Source organism: Entelurus aequoreus, linkage group LG20, assembly GCF_033978785.1.
Source record: "Entelurus aequoreus isolate RoL-2023_Sb linkage group LG20, RoL_Eaeq_v1.1, whole genome shotgun sequence".
Lineage (NCBI taxonomy): Eukaryota > Metazoa > Chordata > Actinopteri > Syngnathiformes > Syngnathidae > Entelurus > Entelurus aequoreus.
The window spans coordinates 34,382,890-34,401,560 of NC_084750.1; the positions used below are offsets into that span (position 1 = coordinate 34,382,890).

The 18,671-nt window shown below is 37.4% G+C and overlaps 1 protein-coding gene across 1 annotated transcript in view; it reads right to left on the reverse strand.

Moving 5' to 3' along the window:
• The window catches only part of ehmt2 (euchromatic histone-lysine N-methyltransferase 2), a 39,010-nt gene extending 22,383 nt beyond the window's left edge, over positions 1 to 16,627 (reverse strand). Inside the window, exons 1-11 of the mRNA XM_062029989.1 lie at positions 16,536 to 16,627; positions 13,804 to 13,867; positions 13,563 to 13,721; positions 10,658 to 10,884; positions 9,585 to 9,651; positions 7,762 to 7,838; positions 7,243 to 7,357; positions 5,639 to 5,725; positions 3,165 to 3,301; positions 1,515 to 1,658; positions 1,126 to 1,445 (exon numbers count right to left, since the gene is read on the reverse strand). Of these exons, the coding sequence (XP_061885973.1) occupies positions 1,126 to 1,445; positions 1,515 to 1,658; positions 3,165 to 3,301; positions 5,639 to 5,725; positions 7,243 to 7,357; positions 7,762 to 7,838; positions 9,585 to 9,651; positions 10,658 to 10,884; positions 13,563 to 13,721; positions 13,804 to 13,867; positions 16,536 to 16,562 (1,424 nt within the window). The 5' untranslated portion in view covers positions 16,563 to 16,627. The remainder of the gene's footprint in view (positions 1 to 1,125; positions 1,446 to 1,514; positions 1,659 to 3,164; positions 3,302 to 5,638; positions 5,726 to 7,242; positions 7,358 to 7,761; positions 7,839 to 9,584; positions 9,652 to 10,657; positions 10,885 to 13,562; positions 13,722 to 13,803; positions 13,868 to 16,535) is intronic.
• Positions 16,628 to 18,671: the final 2,044 nt, after the last annotated feature.

Consider the following 18,671-nt stretch of genomic DNA (forward strand, 5'->3'; position numbering starts at 1 on the left):
ATAGGAGAAATACAACGAGCCATGAATTCATGGTGTCATTGCGTCTATTCCGACCATAAAACCCAATAAATAACCATCCAAAAAGCACCAACTATTTGAATTTTGTGACCTGAATATCAACTAAGTACTGTATTAGCGATATTGTTATTATAAGCGCTAACGTTAAATACCTATTTATTTTGGCGCATTGATTACAGAGAGGTAACTTTTCTTATGCTGCTGTATTGACGTCATCAGCTAGTGAGGTGTTTTCTCGCCTCGGAGCTCACCTGCATATGAGATTGATGTGGCAATAAAGACCCGAAAAGACGCTTTATTATTCGGGAGCATTATGAGTAGTTCTTCATCTAAGCGAAAACATGTGTAAACAAGAACAAAGAAACATCCTAACAAATGGCATCCCAGTGAGAGCAAATGTTGTACAGTAATATTACATATTATTAAGAACGTGCCTATTACTACATTACATATATACTTACAGTGTGTATATAAAACGTTGACAAAAGTGTTTTGAATGCTTTTTAAGCGCTTTATAGGCAGAATAGAGAAACTTCCATAGACGTTATTGTAAACAGACTTTTGCTCGCATTTATTTACAAGTTAGAATACATTAAAAAATAGAAAACATGTGTGTTCTTATCTTACATAAAGATTTAGAATGATGGGCAAAATTCCACAAAAAGTGAAGTTCCGTTTTAAAGTTAAGGATTTTTGTGATTTTAGATCGTTTGTGAGGGCATTAAAGGACTCGTGTGCACGTGTTGGCAGAGCACCTGCATACAGGACTGTTAAGGTTGTCGTTCTTGTTTTGGCTTGTTATTAAAGAGATAGTTGATCCATCACCCCCTTGTTATATTTGTTTGATATACAAGACATTATATCACTTTATGTTGTGTTCAAAATGTACTAACCTTCACTAAAACTTTTGTCGAGACTGGAACCCAATTTTCGTGTTTCCATTGTTTCTTATGGAGAAAACTTGCTTCACTATACCAACTTTTCTATTTATGAAGAATGTTCAACAACCAATTAACTTCGTAAATCAAGATTCCACTGTATAATGCTATTCAGAGTAATTGGGTTAAAAAGGCAAATACAATTTGAAGGTTACAAATAGAATTTTACCTGACAGGCCTTTCAGGCATCTTTTCGTCCTTCATCCCTCCTGTGGAGGCCGTCAGCGAGGGCGCTGTGGGAGCAGATGGCGGCAGAGACGGTGTTGTGGTAGAGGACGCTGACATGGTGACAACCTTAGTCGTCGAGGCGGCTGTGGAGCCAGAGGAAGGTATGGTGACTTCCTGAGCCTCGGTAGCATCTTCACCACAGTGGGGACAGAAAAGCATCCCTCCATTTCCCCTAATTCGCCCTCCCCCGAGCACTGTCACACACCCCCGGTGGAAACGGTGGGCTATGCGCTGGTCCGGACAGCACTCAAGGAACGTTCCCTTGAAAAAGACATTGGGCATGAAAAAGGGCAACTCGAAAAGAACCAAAAGTGGTAATATAAAACTTACAGTAATGCAAAAGTAGCCACAGCCGGGGCAGCAGTGGTGCTTGACCATGTGTGAGCGATGAGTTTCACAAAGCACCATGAGGTTTACTTTACTAGACGGCCGCATGGTCTCTCCTTTGCTCGTCACATTTGTGCAAGCCCTCAACTGGTAGATATAACCAAAAAAAGACAGTTGGAAATAGAGCATAGGGGTTATAGGTGACGATTAGCAGGGATGTTCCTTTGATCAACTGTTTGGAGTGTAACTTCCTGTATGCAGTATGGATCATTAGTCTGGAGTACGTACGTACAGTGGAACCTGCTAAAGTCAACCAATATACCAAGTCCCGGTCCACCAGGAAAAGAGCCCGCTTAAGTCGACATTGACATACATTGTTGACTGTCTTTTTTCTTTAACAGCCAAAGTGGTAATTTTGATGAAAAATGGGTCTATTTAGGTCACCATGCGTAGTATCGTCAAATTCCTCATTATCATTAATCAGCATAAAATGGCTACAGCAACTAAACTAGTGCCTAGTTACGCAGCAAAGTTATTGTTCTGTCTAAAGTAAGCTTAAAAAAAAAACATGACAATATTGACATAACAAAATTACATATATATATGATTTTTTTTAGATTGCTATTCACGGGAAAATATGCACATGTACGAAAGCTTTTTGTTGTTATTGTCAAGAAATACATATGAAATTACCGAAACAGCTCTGTTAGATTAGATTTAGGGATGTGAAAAAAAAACCACTGTTAGAAATCCCACTATTTTTCATGTTTTGTGTTTCTTATGCTTCCCTGAAAATGTTAGGTCTTAGTATCTTGTTATTTTAATGGTTAAGCTTTTATTGTTTTGAATATTGTTTTTTTTATTGTAGCACATTGAGATGTATTTAAATCAAAAGCAGATAAGTAAAATCTATTTTGATTTATTATTGCTGGCAGGCATTGTGGCATCCTACTCTGTTCAGCGGTCCTTGAATGCATCGTAAAAGCACCTCCTTCTCGTATTCCTTTGAGTATAGAACAGTCACATTAAGAGAGCGCAGCTTGTAGGTTCAATAGCTTAGTTGCCCAGACAGCAATGTGTTTATATAAGGTTAGATTGGGGTATGTCGTTTGTTAATGGGTAAATACCGTAGGTTTATCAAAGTGCAGTTATCAAAAACGTTTTTTTTCCATAATTTTATTCAAAATTGTAATACTAACCGTTAGGAGTTTTACCGCGCTTATCATTAATACCGTTTCTCGTTACATCCCTAATTAGAGTATGAAATAAAACAAAAATATATTATTTATTATTGCCCAATTTCCTTAAGTCAACAAGCAACAAGTAAGGGTGAAAGCAACAAGTAAATGTGCAAGCAATGGCTAGTTTCGGATTCGATTTTAGCTATGTCGACATGCGCTTAAGTCAACACCCAGTGTCAGAGGCATTGACAGAAACGGGTTCCAATGTATAATTGAAATTTTAAAACTTCATTATAAGAAATACATATAGAAATACTTTTTCATAGATGCCCACTACTAATACTTCAGGCATCTTCTAGATGTTTATGATAACAATAGGCGGCCGATCTCAAGCACCTCCTATTCATTCTAGACATGTACTGATGCAAACATCTGCAGGAATAACTGCAAAAAGGTCAAAGTTGACACACACCTCTCCATTGCTGCTCTCAGTGGCCATGCACTGTCTGCTGACATGGTGGCCGGAGCTGTCAACGCGAGGAGCCTCCATTCTGCAGCTGCACAGAGGAAGCTCTTCCAGCCTCTCTGTGTCGCCTCCATCACTTCCTTCTGCAACCACAACATTCTTCATTACTTTTCTTACATCATTGTTATTATTGCATGCATTTATTAATTTCACACACACACGCACACACATTCATTTCTAACTAGAAAGGTCTAACCATATCTTTTTTTTTACTTGATGATATCACATACTGTATGGAAAGCAGTTTAAAGTGGTCCCCGCTCTATCTCTCTATAACAGGTGTAGGGAACCTGTGGCTCTTTTGATTACTGCATCTGGCTCTCAGATAAATCTTAGCTGACATTGCTTAACACGATAAGTAATGAATAATTCTGCTGCTAATCACAGTGTTAAAAATAACGTTCAAAATATACATTTTAATGCATCCATCCATTTTCTACCGCACCTGTACAAGAAGTCGCATTAACGGTAAGAAGTATTTTATTTATTATTGGTTAGCTTCAGAATAATAATGTTATTAAAAAGAATAGGAGACTTATTATACTCTAAAAATGTTGGTCTTACTTAAAAATGCACGCATTTAGTATTATATGGCTCTCACGGAAATACATTTTAAAATATTTGGCTTTCATCGCTCTCTCAGCCGGTTCCCGAACCCTGCTCTATAAGCTCGGGGGTCCTAAGCCTGGAAAACGTTGACGATCCCTGCACTACGGCAATCAAAGTATAATATTTACCAGTAAGTTTTTCGAGAACACTAGCTGCGTTTCTAAAAAAAACGTGCAAATTCATTTCGAGTGTTTGACTTAATAAAAAAAGTGTTTTTACATTGTTTTGTAATTATTCAGCATGCTCTAAAACTTATTTTCTGGTAACCAATTCAATTCAATTGCACTCAAAATGTTTCAACCATCATTGTAAATTCTATTTATATGCAAAGTTTATTGGAAAAAAAAGAAGTAAAAAAGTAGTTTGCAGTAAACCAACAAAAACAAAAACAACTTATTAGCTCAAAACAGTAAATAATAAAAAAACAACCCTACATTTCTTTTTTTTTTCTACATAGTGTGTACATTTAGAAAATACATGTACTTTGCAAAGGGAGTTAAATAATTTGGAGTACAACTGCGATTCAGTAGAAACAGGACCTTTTTTCTTTCTTTCTTTCTTTAGTTTATTTCGAACATGAACACACTTAGATCATAATACATCACACAATTTCATATCATTTCATTTTACATCTTGCCCGAAAAGGAGTAGGAAGAAGCAAAGCTTATTTAATCCTACCCCTTTCCCACTTCAAAGCGTTTACAAATATATAGAATAATTTACTGACCTTTTTATATAATAAAATAACATCTATGGATGACTAATACAACAGTTGTGTAATATGTAATTAATTAATTCAGTCATTATTAACATACTGAGATGAAGAATATCTTATTTTCAATAAGGTTGGAAGTATTTCTCATAATTCTTCTTCTTTGTACTTTGTAAGCACTATTATTTTGAACAACCTCTTAAACTGGATCATATCAGTACAATTTTTAACTTCTTTACTTAATCCATTCCATAATTTAATTCCACATACTGATATGCTAAAAGTTCTAAGTGTTGTACGTGCATATAAATGTTTTAAATTATTTTTTCCTCTAAGGTTATATTTCTCCTCTTTAGTTGAGAAGAATTGTTGTACATTCTTTGGTAGCAGGTTATAGTTTGCTTTGTACATCATTTTAGCTGTTTGCAATTTTACCAAATCACCAAACTTTAATATTTTTGACTTAATAAATAAAGGGTTTGTATGTTCTCTATATCCAACATTATGTATTACTCTAATTGATCTTTTTTGTAACACAGTTAGCGAATGTAGCGCACATTTGTAGTTATTTCCCCATATTTCTGCACAATAACTCAGATATGGTAACACTAGCGAACAGTAGAGAATATGAAGTGATTTTTGGCCCAGGACGTATTTTGCTTTATTCATTATTTAAATGTTTTTTGCCACCTTATGTTGTATGTTTTGTATAATATGTCTGTATTTAACACCACAGTGACAAGACACCTGTGACAATACAATTCCTGAGAAAAATTGTGTGTGAAATGTGTGAATGCTGTTGACTCTGATGCCGAACTGCAATGCTGTTAAACGACACGTTCAGAGCACTAGCCGAAACTAAATGCCGGCGAAATTGCTTACGTCAGCATGTGTCGAGTACGTAGTTATAGGACTCTGAGGTGTACGCCTGCTGAAGTTGAATTGAAATGCTGCATGCTAACAGTTGTCATGTGTTAACTACCAAGTTACATGACTCTAGGGTAAATGGTTACAAAATTTGCCAAAAAAGTTAGCATGGAATAAGAAAACTGGTTGGAATATTATACGTGTGACTACTACAAGTACTGTATAAACCTACCATGATGAGGTGAGAGCGTCAGGCTGTCGGCAGCAGCGATGTCCAGGGCACCTAAGGGAACCTCTGTGTACTCAGTGGATCTTCCATCTGAAAGCAGTAAAAAAGACAAATCCTATGACGCAAAAAGTACTTTGTTTATTGTAGGTGGAACTGCTATCGTACAGCAAGGGTTTGTGTGGCGTCGCAGACATCTCAGGCCTTATTGTAGCAAGGATAAATATTTACAGAATTTAAACAAACAATGTTTCTGCCTTTACCATGACCATCCCATCACCCACTTGAGCTGTCGATATTACTTTGCCCGTTATCTTATTACCGGCCATTATTATCGTGAGCTAGATTTAAACTACAGAAGATGCAGTCGGCAGGAGCGTTGAATGTTTTAAAACCACAAATTTGTAATGCATATGCAGGGTTTTTATACTCAAATAATGTTGATAAGAAAGCAGACTAAGACTATAACCTGACTTCTGATCTACATTTTTGCAAAGCATAATGCTCTTCAGCACAGCCTCTATTATCATTCATGAAAAGAGGAGCAGGTACTGTGTGCCATTGTTATCAATAATCGTTTACTCTTTAAATGTTATTAAAAGCTATGTGCGTTTAGAATTTCAATAAAAAACACCATTATTGTGTAAAATTAGTCACGTGCAATTTGATTTTTTTTGTAAGGGGGGCAGAGTATTTGCTGCACAGTTGGAGGAACATTGTGTTTTAATGACTCCAGGGTATTAAACAAAGTATTTGCATATGTGTACAGCTCCACTAATGGACATTGAAATGTTACTTTCAAAGGCAAAATTAAAGTATTGCTAGAAACATAATTTTATATGGGACTTTATTGTATGATATGTATAGTACATGTTCCAAAAAGAAAAAAGCATAAACCACAGTATATTTAAATATACTAAATGTAAAAAAGGGAATAAATATTCAAAATAATCTATAGTTTGGTTACGCCATCATGAGCGCAACACAAGGTTGTAAAAGTTTCAACTACAATTCTAAATAAGATGTCAAAAGCAAACTGAAATCAAATACACAAAGCTTAAAGATTGATCAATACCTATTTATGATGATTTATCAAAATATAAAAGAAATATACCTGAACAGAACGCTCATGATGGTTACACCAAAAAGTAACGCTATGAATCGCGTTTTTCCAAGTTTTTGGGGCATTTTTATGCTATTTCCAAGCATCTCCTTTTTATTATCGTTGATTTTAAATGGTCAAACTAATGCATATTATATATGCATGCCCTAGTAAACAAAAAAAAAGTCATATTTATTTTGATTGTTACATTTTGAAGTACATTTGTGCAGGTGGGTGCAAATGTACCCATTACCAGAGCTGTACACATATAAATATGTTACTGTAAGTAGCAGTATCGCATCAGATAGACATGAAAAAGTGGTATTGGGCCGTGCCTAATATTAATCAGGTTTTGTCATGAGTTAGTCATTAGGTCACTAATTTGTATAAGAACATGAATACACAAGTATAGTTTACCATTGAAGATATGTTTTTTTACTGTTAATCTGTGTTATTTTATGTCAGACTTGATACCAAATGACAAGAAGATGTTTACTTTGTCACTCACCTCCAACAGCTTCCACTACATCACAGGTGAATTGTTCTTTTCCTGCCTGATGCCATGGGAACTCCTGAGATTTGTTTTGAATGGGTGTGCTTCTTTTTGATTCAGATTCTGAATCCTGCAAAAGAGAGAGAATAAATGTGATGTATTGCTTTGACACAAATTGTGCAGAATCGGCACTATTTCCAGTCAATGCAAGCCTTTGCTTGGACTAAAAAAAAAATCACAAGGCACACATAGACAAACAACATTCCCACTCACATTCACACCAATGGGCAATTAAGTCTCTGATTAACCTGAAATGCGTGTTTTAGGGATGTAGGTGGAAGCTGGAATTCCCAATGAAAACCCACCCACGCATGGGAAAAACATGCAGACAGACAGTCTAACCCTCAATCTCCTGTCTGTGCAACATGCTAACCACCATACCACTTTATGGTCCCCAGCACTCACTTTTTCAACAAAGTTACAAGAAAATAACTCACTTCCTCGAATCAAATAAAGTCTTGATATTCGGCGTACCGTATTTTGTGTATTGTCGGAAAATGTCTTCTCAGGAGTGCTGGCAGATATGTGGTCCACTTTTCTCTTTTTTGCAACTGCAGAAAAAGTGACACTTTAATAAGGACCCAGTAACACAAACAAAAGTTTACCATATTAAGGTAATTCACATATTAAAATAAATACAATGGGGAGTAGGGATAGGGACATTGGACTAAACTTAATCAACTCAAAGAATCAATTACCCGATTGTTTTTTGTTGAACATAATTGAAACCTGTTTATGTCTACGCCCCTCAGACTGGCTGAAACAAGCTGTTGTCGACATAATCTACTGAACTAGACCTTGCAGCAGTTTACTTGTGACTTTGGCCAGAGACATAAGGAAAATGAGTGATAATATACAGATTTTTGATCCCAGGGTAGTTTGTTGACATGGTTTTCCTCTACTTGTACATATCTTTATTATCTCCCCCAGGAGATTATGTAATTGCCGACGAAGTGAAAAGGAATTGAAGGGAATTATATTTATATCTTACTTTTTCCTCTAGTAAATCAAAGCACTTTATACATAGGGAAACCCATTACCTACATTTAAGCTATATTTAGACCAGTGTGGGCTTCCCCAAGGACACAACGGCAGCGACTGGGAAGGCGGAAGATGGATTTAAACCAGGAACCTTCAAGTTTCTAGCCGGCCGCTCTACCATTTGAGCCACACCACCCCGTCAATTGTCAATTGGTTAGTTAGTTAACTCAAAAGGTTATGGGCGGATTTTTATGAAACTTTCAAGAAATGCCCGAAATGGGATAAGGAATGAGTAAAACGATTTTGGAGGTGATACTAATCTAATATTGTAACAGCGATCCAGCGCCTCCCCTCACTAAAATGGGGCACGCAAACAATTGTTATACTTTTTTAATCAAACTTGAATTTAATTTGATGCATGCTGCAACTATTAATCGGTTAAATTGATTAATTACATTAGAAAAAAGCTTTAATTTATATTTTGTCGCTTTGTTTAATCCTTATTAAAAAGGGGAACTCGTAAAATCCGGACTGCACGGAGTGCCTGGAACCTGAAATACGCGGACATAAATTTCTGCACGGCCGCTGCAGTACAGCATATGTGGGTGCCATGATATGTGTGGCCACGAACAGCAGAGCTTTTTTTGTATAAATGCAAACAAAAGTGAAATTTTAATGTTGACGATGTCCATTTGTGTCGTTCACACTGGTGAATGCATGTTAATGAATGATAGGTGGTGGTCTGAGGGGCCGTTGGCGCAAATTGGCAGCCACGCCCGTCAGTCTACCCCAGGGCTACAAATGAAGCTTACCACCACCTAAATGTGAATGTGGAGTGAATGAATGATGGGTTCTCACTTCTCTGTGAGCGTTTTGAGTGTCTAGTCTATAGAAAAGCGCTATATAAATCTAATCCATTATTATTATTTTTAGATAAGCAACATTTCCCCCAAAAAGTGCAGGTCCCATTTAAAGTTAAGTTAAAGTTTAAGTTAAAGTACCAATGATTGTCACACACACACTAGGTGTGGTGAAATGTGTCCTCTGCATTTGACCCATCCCCTTGTTCACCCCCTGGGAGGTGAGGGGAGCAGTAGGCAGCAGCAGTGGCCGCGCCCAGGAATAACTTTTGGTGATTTAACTGCCAATTCCAACCCTTGATGCTGAGTGCCAAGCAAAAAAACTATGGGAACAAAACACAGTGGACAGTGACTTGTGAGTCGGTCGACTTAAACAGGTTGTCAACATAAGCGAGGCCGACTTAAACAGGTTCCACTGTATAACACAAGTTTGAGCCAGTATAGGAAGACACTCACCAGTTTCGGTATCTGAGGATGACCCTGAAGGAGGCATTGGTGCACTTGGTGTTTGAATTTGGCTCATCTGTATATTAAAGTAGTTAGTGGCTGAAGTGATGATGAAAATATAGAGTCAATGCAACATAGTTATTAAAAACTTGATCAATAACATATTCAAAGCAGGATAACTTTTCCAAGATGGTGCCGCTGCAGTGGCTGCTGGTTGCAGGAGCTCTGCACTCTTGTGTATCCTCCTTTTGTGTTCTTGATGTTTCCCTCTTGTTTTCATGTGTTTGTTTCCTTTTTGGTTGGGGCCCTGTTGGGATTGCGCAACAAGAAGTGGCACTTTCGTGACTTCTGCGGCGCCTTTTTGAGAACTTTTGGATCCGACTCAGGGAGGCCTTTTGGCCATGTTTCCACCTGGAAACCAGCTGCTGGCTGTCTGCCACACCGGAGTCCCCGTGGAGAGCCCGCAGGAGATGCGGGGGGAGAAACGGGGCTACTGAGCTAGCGTTGAGCGTCAGGATGGACAAGCTTAACAAAGCCCTGGATGAACGAGCATGTATCGGAAACTTTGGTCTCCCAACACGGATTCTCGTACATCTGTACGGGCCGGAGATCGGCCGAGAGCTAGTGGGCAGCCTAGGCCTCGACTCTCTTGGTTGGGGCTGTTCCTGTCTTGTCTCTCCCCTAGCAGATGATGGCATGAAGTACTGCAGAGGCCACCACAGTGTACAATATGTGGGTGTTGATATTATGCTTTTGTTATTTGTCTATGCATGGTGCAATCATATATGAGCAATATGTATTATTTATTGCTAATTTTTTGGTTTTTCGATGTGTTTTACTTTGTAGCTGTATGTAGAAATGGAGCTGCTGAAGTGGCAGCATCAGCTCTGTGGTCTTTTAAAGTAGTTTATATAATTTGTGTTCTTTATTGTTTTTTTCTTGTTTTTTGTGGACTTTTTTTATCTACACAGCAACCACATAATTTCCCTATTGTAGTATGAATAAAGTATATCCTATCCTATTCTATTTTAATAGAGCACGGGTATCTTTTACCAAAACTCTGTTAGGTCCAGAAGGCTTACCTGCGCTGGTGGTGGCCGGTTCATTGTTTTGCGTGCTCGATGGATTTTAGGGGATTCACTTAAAAGTGATGGAGAGGAGGACGACGAAGGCGCAGACGGCAGCACAGGTTTACTACTGACAGGCCCAGAAACACTCATCTTTGCTCGGCCTGGCGACAGCGTCAAAGACGTGGAAGGAGAGGACAACAAGGAGGACGACGACATTTGTAAGGATTTTGCTGCATGCCCTGAAAAAGAGAAGTACAAAGCATTACAGTGGGACCTGCTTAAGTCTACAATCAATCAATGTTGACTAGGTTATCAAGTCCTGGTCTAACAGGTTCTTATTTCTAAAAAGTGGATATTGACATACAAGTTCCAACGCTTTTGTCCACATAAAATTTGAGAAGAAAAGGCAAATTTCTATAAAAATTAATAAATAAATAAATATATATTAAAAATAAAATAAAATATATATATATACACACAGTACAGGACACACCTTTCCATTCTATGCGTTTTCTTTATTTTCATGACTATTTACATTGTAGGTTGTCACTGAAGGCATCGAAACAATGAATGAACACATGTGGCGTTATGTACTTAACAAAAAAGGTAAAATAACTGAAAACATGTTTTATATTCTAGTTTCTTTAAAATAGCCACCCTTTGCTCAGATTACTGCTTTGCACACTCTTAGCATTATCTCGATGAGCTACAAGAGTTAGTCACCTGAAATGGTTTTCACTTCACAGGTGTGCTTGAAAAACTAGAATATAAAACATGTTTTCAGTTATTTCACCTTTGTTTGTTAAGTACATAACTCCACATGTGTTCATTCATAGTTGTGATGCCTTCAGTGACAATCTACAATGTAAATAGTCATGAAAATAAAGAAAACGCATTGAATGAGAGGGTGTGTCCAAAATGTTGGCCTGTACTGTATATATATATGTTCGTTTACGTCGACATGCATTCTAATATTACAGTGTAGTGTTGAAACGACAACGTCAAACATCAATTTATACAAATGAGGAATGACTTGGATAAATGAACATTCAACATCACTTTTGCATCTACTGAACACTCTTCAGGCTTTCCCGAAGATTGCCAAGATACCTGGGGGCGTGGTCACCATAACATAATTGTATAATTTGCTATTATTATACGATGTTCTTTAAAAGGGCTCAAAAAATGTATGCATACATTTAAAAATAAATCTGTGTAATTATCATTTAGTAGTAACATTTTTGTATATTATATTGTTTTGCCATCTTTTTAATTGTTGCTGCTTATAGTACAATGTACGTTGTTGAGAATTTTTGAAGACTTTTAGTGACTTTTTCTTTAATAAAAACGACTCGCAACAAATCTAGTATCTTTTTCCGGTGTTATTATAGACTGTACTCGTGTTTACAAAAATCTACTTCTGTGCCAGCTGCAGTGAGAATGACGTCACACTTGCTTCGCGCTGCTGCTCCAGTTGAACTTTCTCTCCTTTTTAATAATTGCACATTTTGTAAATCGCTGTCCACAGGTATATCTGGGATGTATTAAAGTTACGTCCACATCGCAGAAATGCTGACAAAGCTCCAGACTATCGCGTGCGTCTTGTTTACTTTATAACAACATCTGGTTTTGTCAGCGCTGTGATCAATGTCTTGTTTTGGCAACAGAATTTCCGGTGCATCACTAGTCAATAGTGCGCAAAAAATAAGCTATGTTTATATACAATCATACTGTAACAACCTGGTGGTAGTAATGTTTTATGTTTGTGTGGTTTTAATTTAATTAGAATTTTTCCCATGATCGCAAACACACCCTCCGTGCCTGAAAGCGGATTGACGTAGAATTAGGAAGTGTTGTGCGTCCGGAATTGAAGCACGGAGACGATTAATTGGGCTGGTTGTTAGCATAAGATTGAGAATAAAAGTTAAAAATACCGTCGGATATTGCGTGACGACTTCTAGAGGCTACGATAAATTATATTACTTTAATTTGCGTTCACACGTTTGAAGGTGTGTGATTTTGCCTTGGCGGTGCGCAACGTTTAGTTACATTAAATGCAAACCCTATTCTACCTTTTGTACTTTGCTACGAGTTCTTTCTTGAACTCAATGGTGTTTCTCACCTTCTTTACCAAAATGCTGGCACTAGTGTTGTATCCAAGAATGACTGTGCTTACATGACTTAGACTGATGCCATCACTTATACATGCGCTAGATGGCACAACATGGAACACTGACGTGACTCCACAACCCCACGTCAGTATGCTACAACTTGCAACTTTCTTTGGCCCCATGGTGGCTTATTTTGAAGAAGTACTCAATAAAAAAAACATAGAAGGCAAGTCATTAACGTATGTATGCTTTGTTACCTTTGGTGAAATTTGTCAGAATCAAATGAAAAGTGGGGCGTACAAAAACCGACTTGCCAATGTGCTGTCTAGTTACATTGTATTAATGCATGCACTCAGTGCAAAGTAAGCTTCAAAATAAAAGCATGGCAATATTAACCTGGATTCTACCACAGCAAGTAACAAAATGTACACATTAAAAAAATTTTTTAAAGATTGTTAGCCACCGGCAGAAACTTTGCCAGTTACGAAACTTCATCATTGAAGTCCAGACATACAACTAAATTACCGAAGCAGCTCTGTTAAAAAGGAGTTTAAAACCCACAAAAGAAAACTAAAATAAAAATATGCATAAATGGAGGAAAACGATGTAAAAAAAAAAAACTGCCGTAGGTTAAAAAATCTGTTCTCGCCCGTTCTCCACGTGTCAAAGTAAATGTGCAAACAGTAACTATTTTTGGTTTTGAACACCTTATGTCAATCGGTCAGAGGGACATCGACATTAATTGGTACCACTGTACAAAATTGCCAAAATAAGGAATTGGTGGCAATTCATAAGCAATAATTGACCTGGTTTGTTAAGTGGGGAGGACTCAGCTGGCCATTTTTCTCCATCCTCTCCATCTTTGGGCGCATCCCTTCCCAACGGCTGGGCGCTCAACACTGGCTGCACGCTGCTATATGGTTCAGTATTTCTGGCAACAGCAGTCATGGCGTTGTCCGCATCATCTGAAGAAAAAATAGGATTTCATGAATTAAATATTTTTTCATTTAAAATGTAATAAAAAAATAAGCTGCCGAGCAGACTTACCCTGCTTGACTTGACTGGGCCCAGCTATCGACTCACATTTCGAGTCTTTTTCTTCTATAGAATCCTGGGGGAAAAGCAACATATTTAACATTTTACCCATTGAAAAACATTTAGAGTAAGACATTATTGTTTATGTTTTAACCATCTTCGAGGGATTTTACTATTTATTATAGTGGTCCGAATCCAAATCATGCACCTCTTACGCAACTACACTCTGAATGTACAAATGAAAAACGTGTTAGAAAAATGTAATTGTTTCTGCTGAAACAATCTTGGTCGTCTTGCTGGATATGTCCAATGCTGCTATCAATAAATCGTCACAATTGCACAAAATGACCCCTAAGGGTCAATGACATGAAATGCATGTGAGTGTGTGTGTGTGTGTGTGTACTTTAAGTACTTTCACAATATTTAAAATATTTGTTTAATTATATGGCAGCTCAAGCCACAAAATAGAAGGTGGCACACCTGTCCCTAACTTTTAAAAATGGTACATTAATAGTATTAAACTCAAAATAATATTTTCTTTATACCCAAAAGCTTTCACAAAAACACCAAAAAGTTGTTGAGATAACTGAATAACTTTTGTCCAGCATTTTGTATGTTGTCAAATGTCAGGGCAGCAGAAAACAAACTTTTATTGTAAAATATAAAAAATAAGTAAACAGGATGTGCCATGAGCATAATTGCATTTTTTAAAACATTATTGGCAAAAGCCAACGCTAATGCAGAAGCGTGTTTAATTTATAATTAGTTGTAAAAGTTAGGTGGCGCAACTGAACTGAAAGTCCATCCATCCATCCATTTACTACCGCTTATCCCTTTCGGAGTCGCGGGGGGTCCTGGAGCCTATTTCAGCTACAATCGGGCGGAAGGCGGGGTACACCCTGGACAAGTCGCCACCTCATCGCAGTGCCAACACAGTTAGACAGACAACATTCACACTCACTGGGGTCCCACTGGGGTGAGTTTTTCCTTGCCCGTATGTGGGCTCTGTACCGAGGATGTCGTTGTGGCTTGTGCAGCCCTTTGAGACACTTGTGATTTAGGGCTATATAAATAAACATTGATTGATTGATTCACACACTAGGGCCAATTTAGTGTTGCCAATCAGGAGGTGGGAGGAAGCCGGAGTACCCGGAGGGAACCCACGCAGTCACGGGGAGAACATGCAAACTCCACACAGAAAGATCCCGAGCGCAGGATCGAACCCAGGACCTTCGTATTGTGAGGCAGACACACTAACCCCTCCTCCACCGTGCATGTACCTAAATAGAAAATAATCTAAAATTATTTTTTACGTTTTGTAAATGTTTTTTTTTTTTTTTTCAAATATGCACTTAAAATCTTCACGTTTAGACTTAGACAAACTTTAATGATCCGCAAGGGAAATTGTGGTTATAAACATGTTAAAAATGTGTTTATAATTTGACAGATCGTGAAAAATCTGCACACTATGAAAACATTGATTGATTGATTGAGACTTTTATTAGTAGATTGCACAGCACAGTACATATTCCGTACAATTGACCACTAAATGGTAACACCCGAATAAGTTTTTCAACTTGTTTAAGTCGGGGTCCACGTTAATCAATTCATGGTACAAATATATACTATCAGCATAATACAGTCATCACACAAGTTAGTCATCAGAGTATATACATTGAATTATTTACAATCCGGGGGGTTGGATGTGGAGGGGGTTGGGTGTGGGGGGGTGGGGTTAGGTTTGGTTGATATCAGCACAATTATATCATCTGAGAAATGGACATTGAAACAGTGTAGGTCTGACTTGGTAGGATATGTACAGCGAGCAGTGAACATAGTGAGCTCAGAAAGCATAAGAACAAGTACCGGTATATACATTTGATTATTTACATTTGATTATTTACCATCCGGGGAGGTGGGATGTGGTGGGGGGGAGGGTGTTAGTCAAGGGTTGTAGTTGACTGGAGGTGTTCTTTTAGTGTGGTTTCGAAGAAGGATAGATATGCACTTTCTTTTACACCTGTTGGGAGTGCATTCCATATTGATGTGGCATAGAAGGAGAATGAGTTAAGACCTTTGTTAGATCGGAATCTGGGTTAACGTGGTTAGTGGAGCTCCCCCTGGTGTTGTGGTTATGGGGGTCATTTACGTTAAGGAAGTAGTTTGACATGTACTTCGGCATCAGGGAGGTGTAGCGGATTTTATAGACTAGGCTCAGTGCAAGTAGTTTTACTCTGTCCTCCACCCTGAGCCAGCCCACTTTATAAGAAGCTTATTTGTCATATTAAGCAACAATACACATTAAAATTACATCACCATACATGAAACAGTAAGTTAAGGGTCCATTATTGTACATGCATGTTGTTCATTCATTGCAGACACACATGAGTGTTGTGTTGATATGCTGTAGGAATGAGCACATTTAAAGCCGTGCAACAGAATTGGGTGGATTACTAAAACCAATGTAAACATGCAACGGAACACGACCTCCAAAAAAAAAAATCTAAACAAACGCAAGATTTAATGGGGCAGTGATTCTAAACACAATACTGTTGCAAGCTAACGGCTAATGCTAACAGTTCAGGAAAGCTTGGAAGCAAATGCTACTACAAACAAATACATTGAAACCCCTAGTTTCACACGCTGCTACATCTTTAACGAAACGTTTTGCCGTCAGTGAGAGTGTTTTTAAAATATTTAAATCATAAGCCCGGACCGTGATGTGTGCAAGTGTCGTTTGCTACCTTTGTTGCTGGTTCGGATGCCGACATGTTTTACCATTTGGGCTCCAGAAGTCACGTGATCTCGCAATGCATCGTGGGTCGTGGTCGCCATTTTTGCCGGGAAAAGTTTTTGTTTACGTTAGTTGGACACAGTGATTTCAAATGTTTTGAAATGTCTTGGAAAATTGTTTAAAAAATAATAATAAAAAAAGAGAGAAAATCCCTTAAATTACTGTCTTTATTTGAGTTTTTTTTAATTGTTTCAGAAGATAATCCCAATATTTTAGAATTTTTATTTATTGTATTTTTTTGTTTGTATTTGTTATTTTATTTTTTTGTAGTGTTAGATTAGATTAGATTAGATTAGATTAGATAGATTTATTGGTCCCCGTGGGGAAATTCATTTTCACTGCCGTACATTTCAACGTAGACATTACACATCACAAAACAAAAATACATCATACATGACAAAACACATTTATGGGCTTGTTAGACAGGTCACCGGGCCTGCTGTAAAGTGCGGCTATAGCTGCAGGGATCAGGCTTTTCCTGAGACGGGCCCTCCGGGATTTGATGGTTCTGTTACTTTACATAACTTTTTGTAAAATGTTTGTTGTTTGTAGAAAGATGTCCATTGCTCAACCAAGTGACTATCTGTAATATAGAGATATATTGGAAGTGCCTTGGTTTGATTGTCATATACCTAAAGGCCAAAAGTTTGGACACACCTTCTCATTTCAATTCGTTTTCGTTTTTTTTCATGACTATTTACATTGTAGATTATCACTGAAGGCATCAAAACTATAACACCTGTGAAGGGAAAAACCCTTTCAGGTGTCTACCTCTTGAAGGTCATCGAGAGAATGCCAAAAGTGTGCAAAGCAGTAATCAGAGCAAAGGGTGGCTATTTTTTGAAGAAATTAGAATGTAAAACATGTTTTCAGTTATTTCACCTTTTTTTGTTGAGTACATAACTCCACATGTGTTCATTCATAGTTTTGATGCCTTCAGTGACAATCTACAATGTAAATAGTTGTGAAAATAAAGAAAACGCATTGAATGAGAAAGGGTGTCCAAACTTTTGACCTGTACTGCATGTTGTTTATGTGTTCAATTATTCAATAAAAAAGTTTAAAAAAAACAAAAAACCTGTTGGGACATTTAGCCAAGGAACCTTAGAAGTAAGTTTAAAAAGTGAATTAAAATAAACATTTAAATAATGGGATTAAAAAAACACATTGCTGCGGCAGCGCGAGCAAAAGACCAAAGTGAAAATGGACCATACAAAGGGACCTTATACAGAGACATATTCATCTATATCTGGTGTGGTAGGTGCAAGTGTAGCAGTTGCACCGCTAACAACAGATTGACTCCCTTTCGGGTTATCTGCGGCTTAAGTGTGTCCAAGATGGATAGAGGGTGCCTGGTTAACCAAAAAATATAAAAAAAACTTAAAAAAGAGAAGCGAACGTGAAAAAAGTTGATCATAAAAACCTGTGAACACAAAAAAACTAAGTGTACAAAATATAAATATTGGCATTAAATACATGTCTTATTCAAAAAAGTATACACCAAAAATATTGTATTTTTTCAACGTTTGTATTTATCCGTTGCCAAAACTTGTTTCAATACAACCTTTTCTATATGTCTTTTTTTTTTCCAATACCAAATCTTACTGGATGGGTTTCATACATTTCATAAGCAGGTTTCCCTGAAAAAGATCCTTAGTATATTTTTTAAATATTGTACTTTGACCGCTTTCTCCGAAAGGAATTATTATTTATTCGTTAGCTTTCAGAAAAAAACATGTTTTTCCCTCAATATATGTTATGCCGGGTTTCACATCTTTTTTTTTTTGGATCAGACTTTTGGCCTCAATCTCGCGTGGGGCGCAGCCATGAACTGAGGGGCATGTAATAATGACAGACAGTTTAGGAAAAAGGATGTATCACGTTGCCTTCAGGGAACATAGGAGCTAAAATAATTTAACTCAGCACTTTATGTAGGCCAGTGATTCTCAAACTGTGATACACGGGCTCCAATTAGTGGTATATCAAAGAAGTCTTTAAATATGCACTGTATAGTATCATTGTTGATGAGGTTTGTGCATTGTTTGTAATGTGGCCAAAAATTAATATACTTGTTCAATAAATCCTC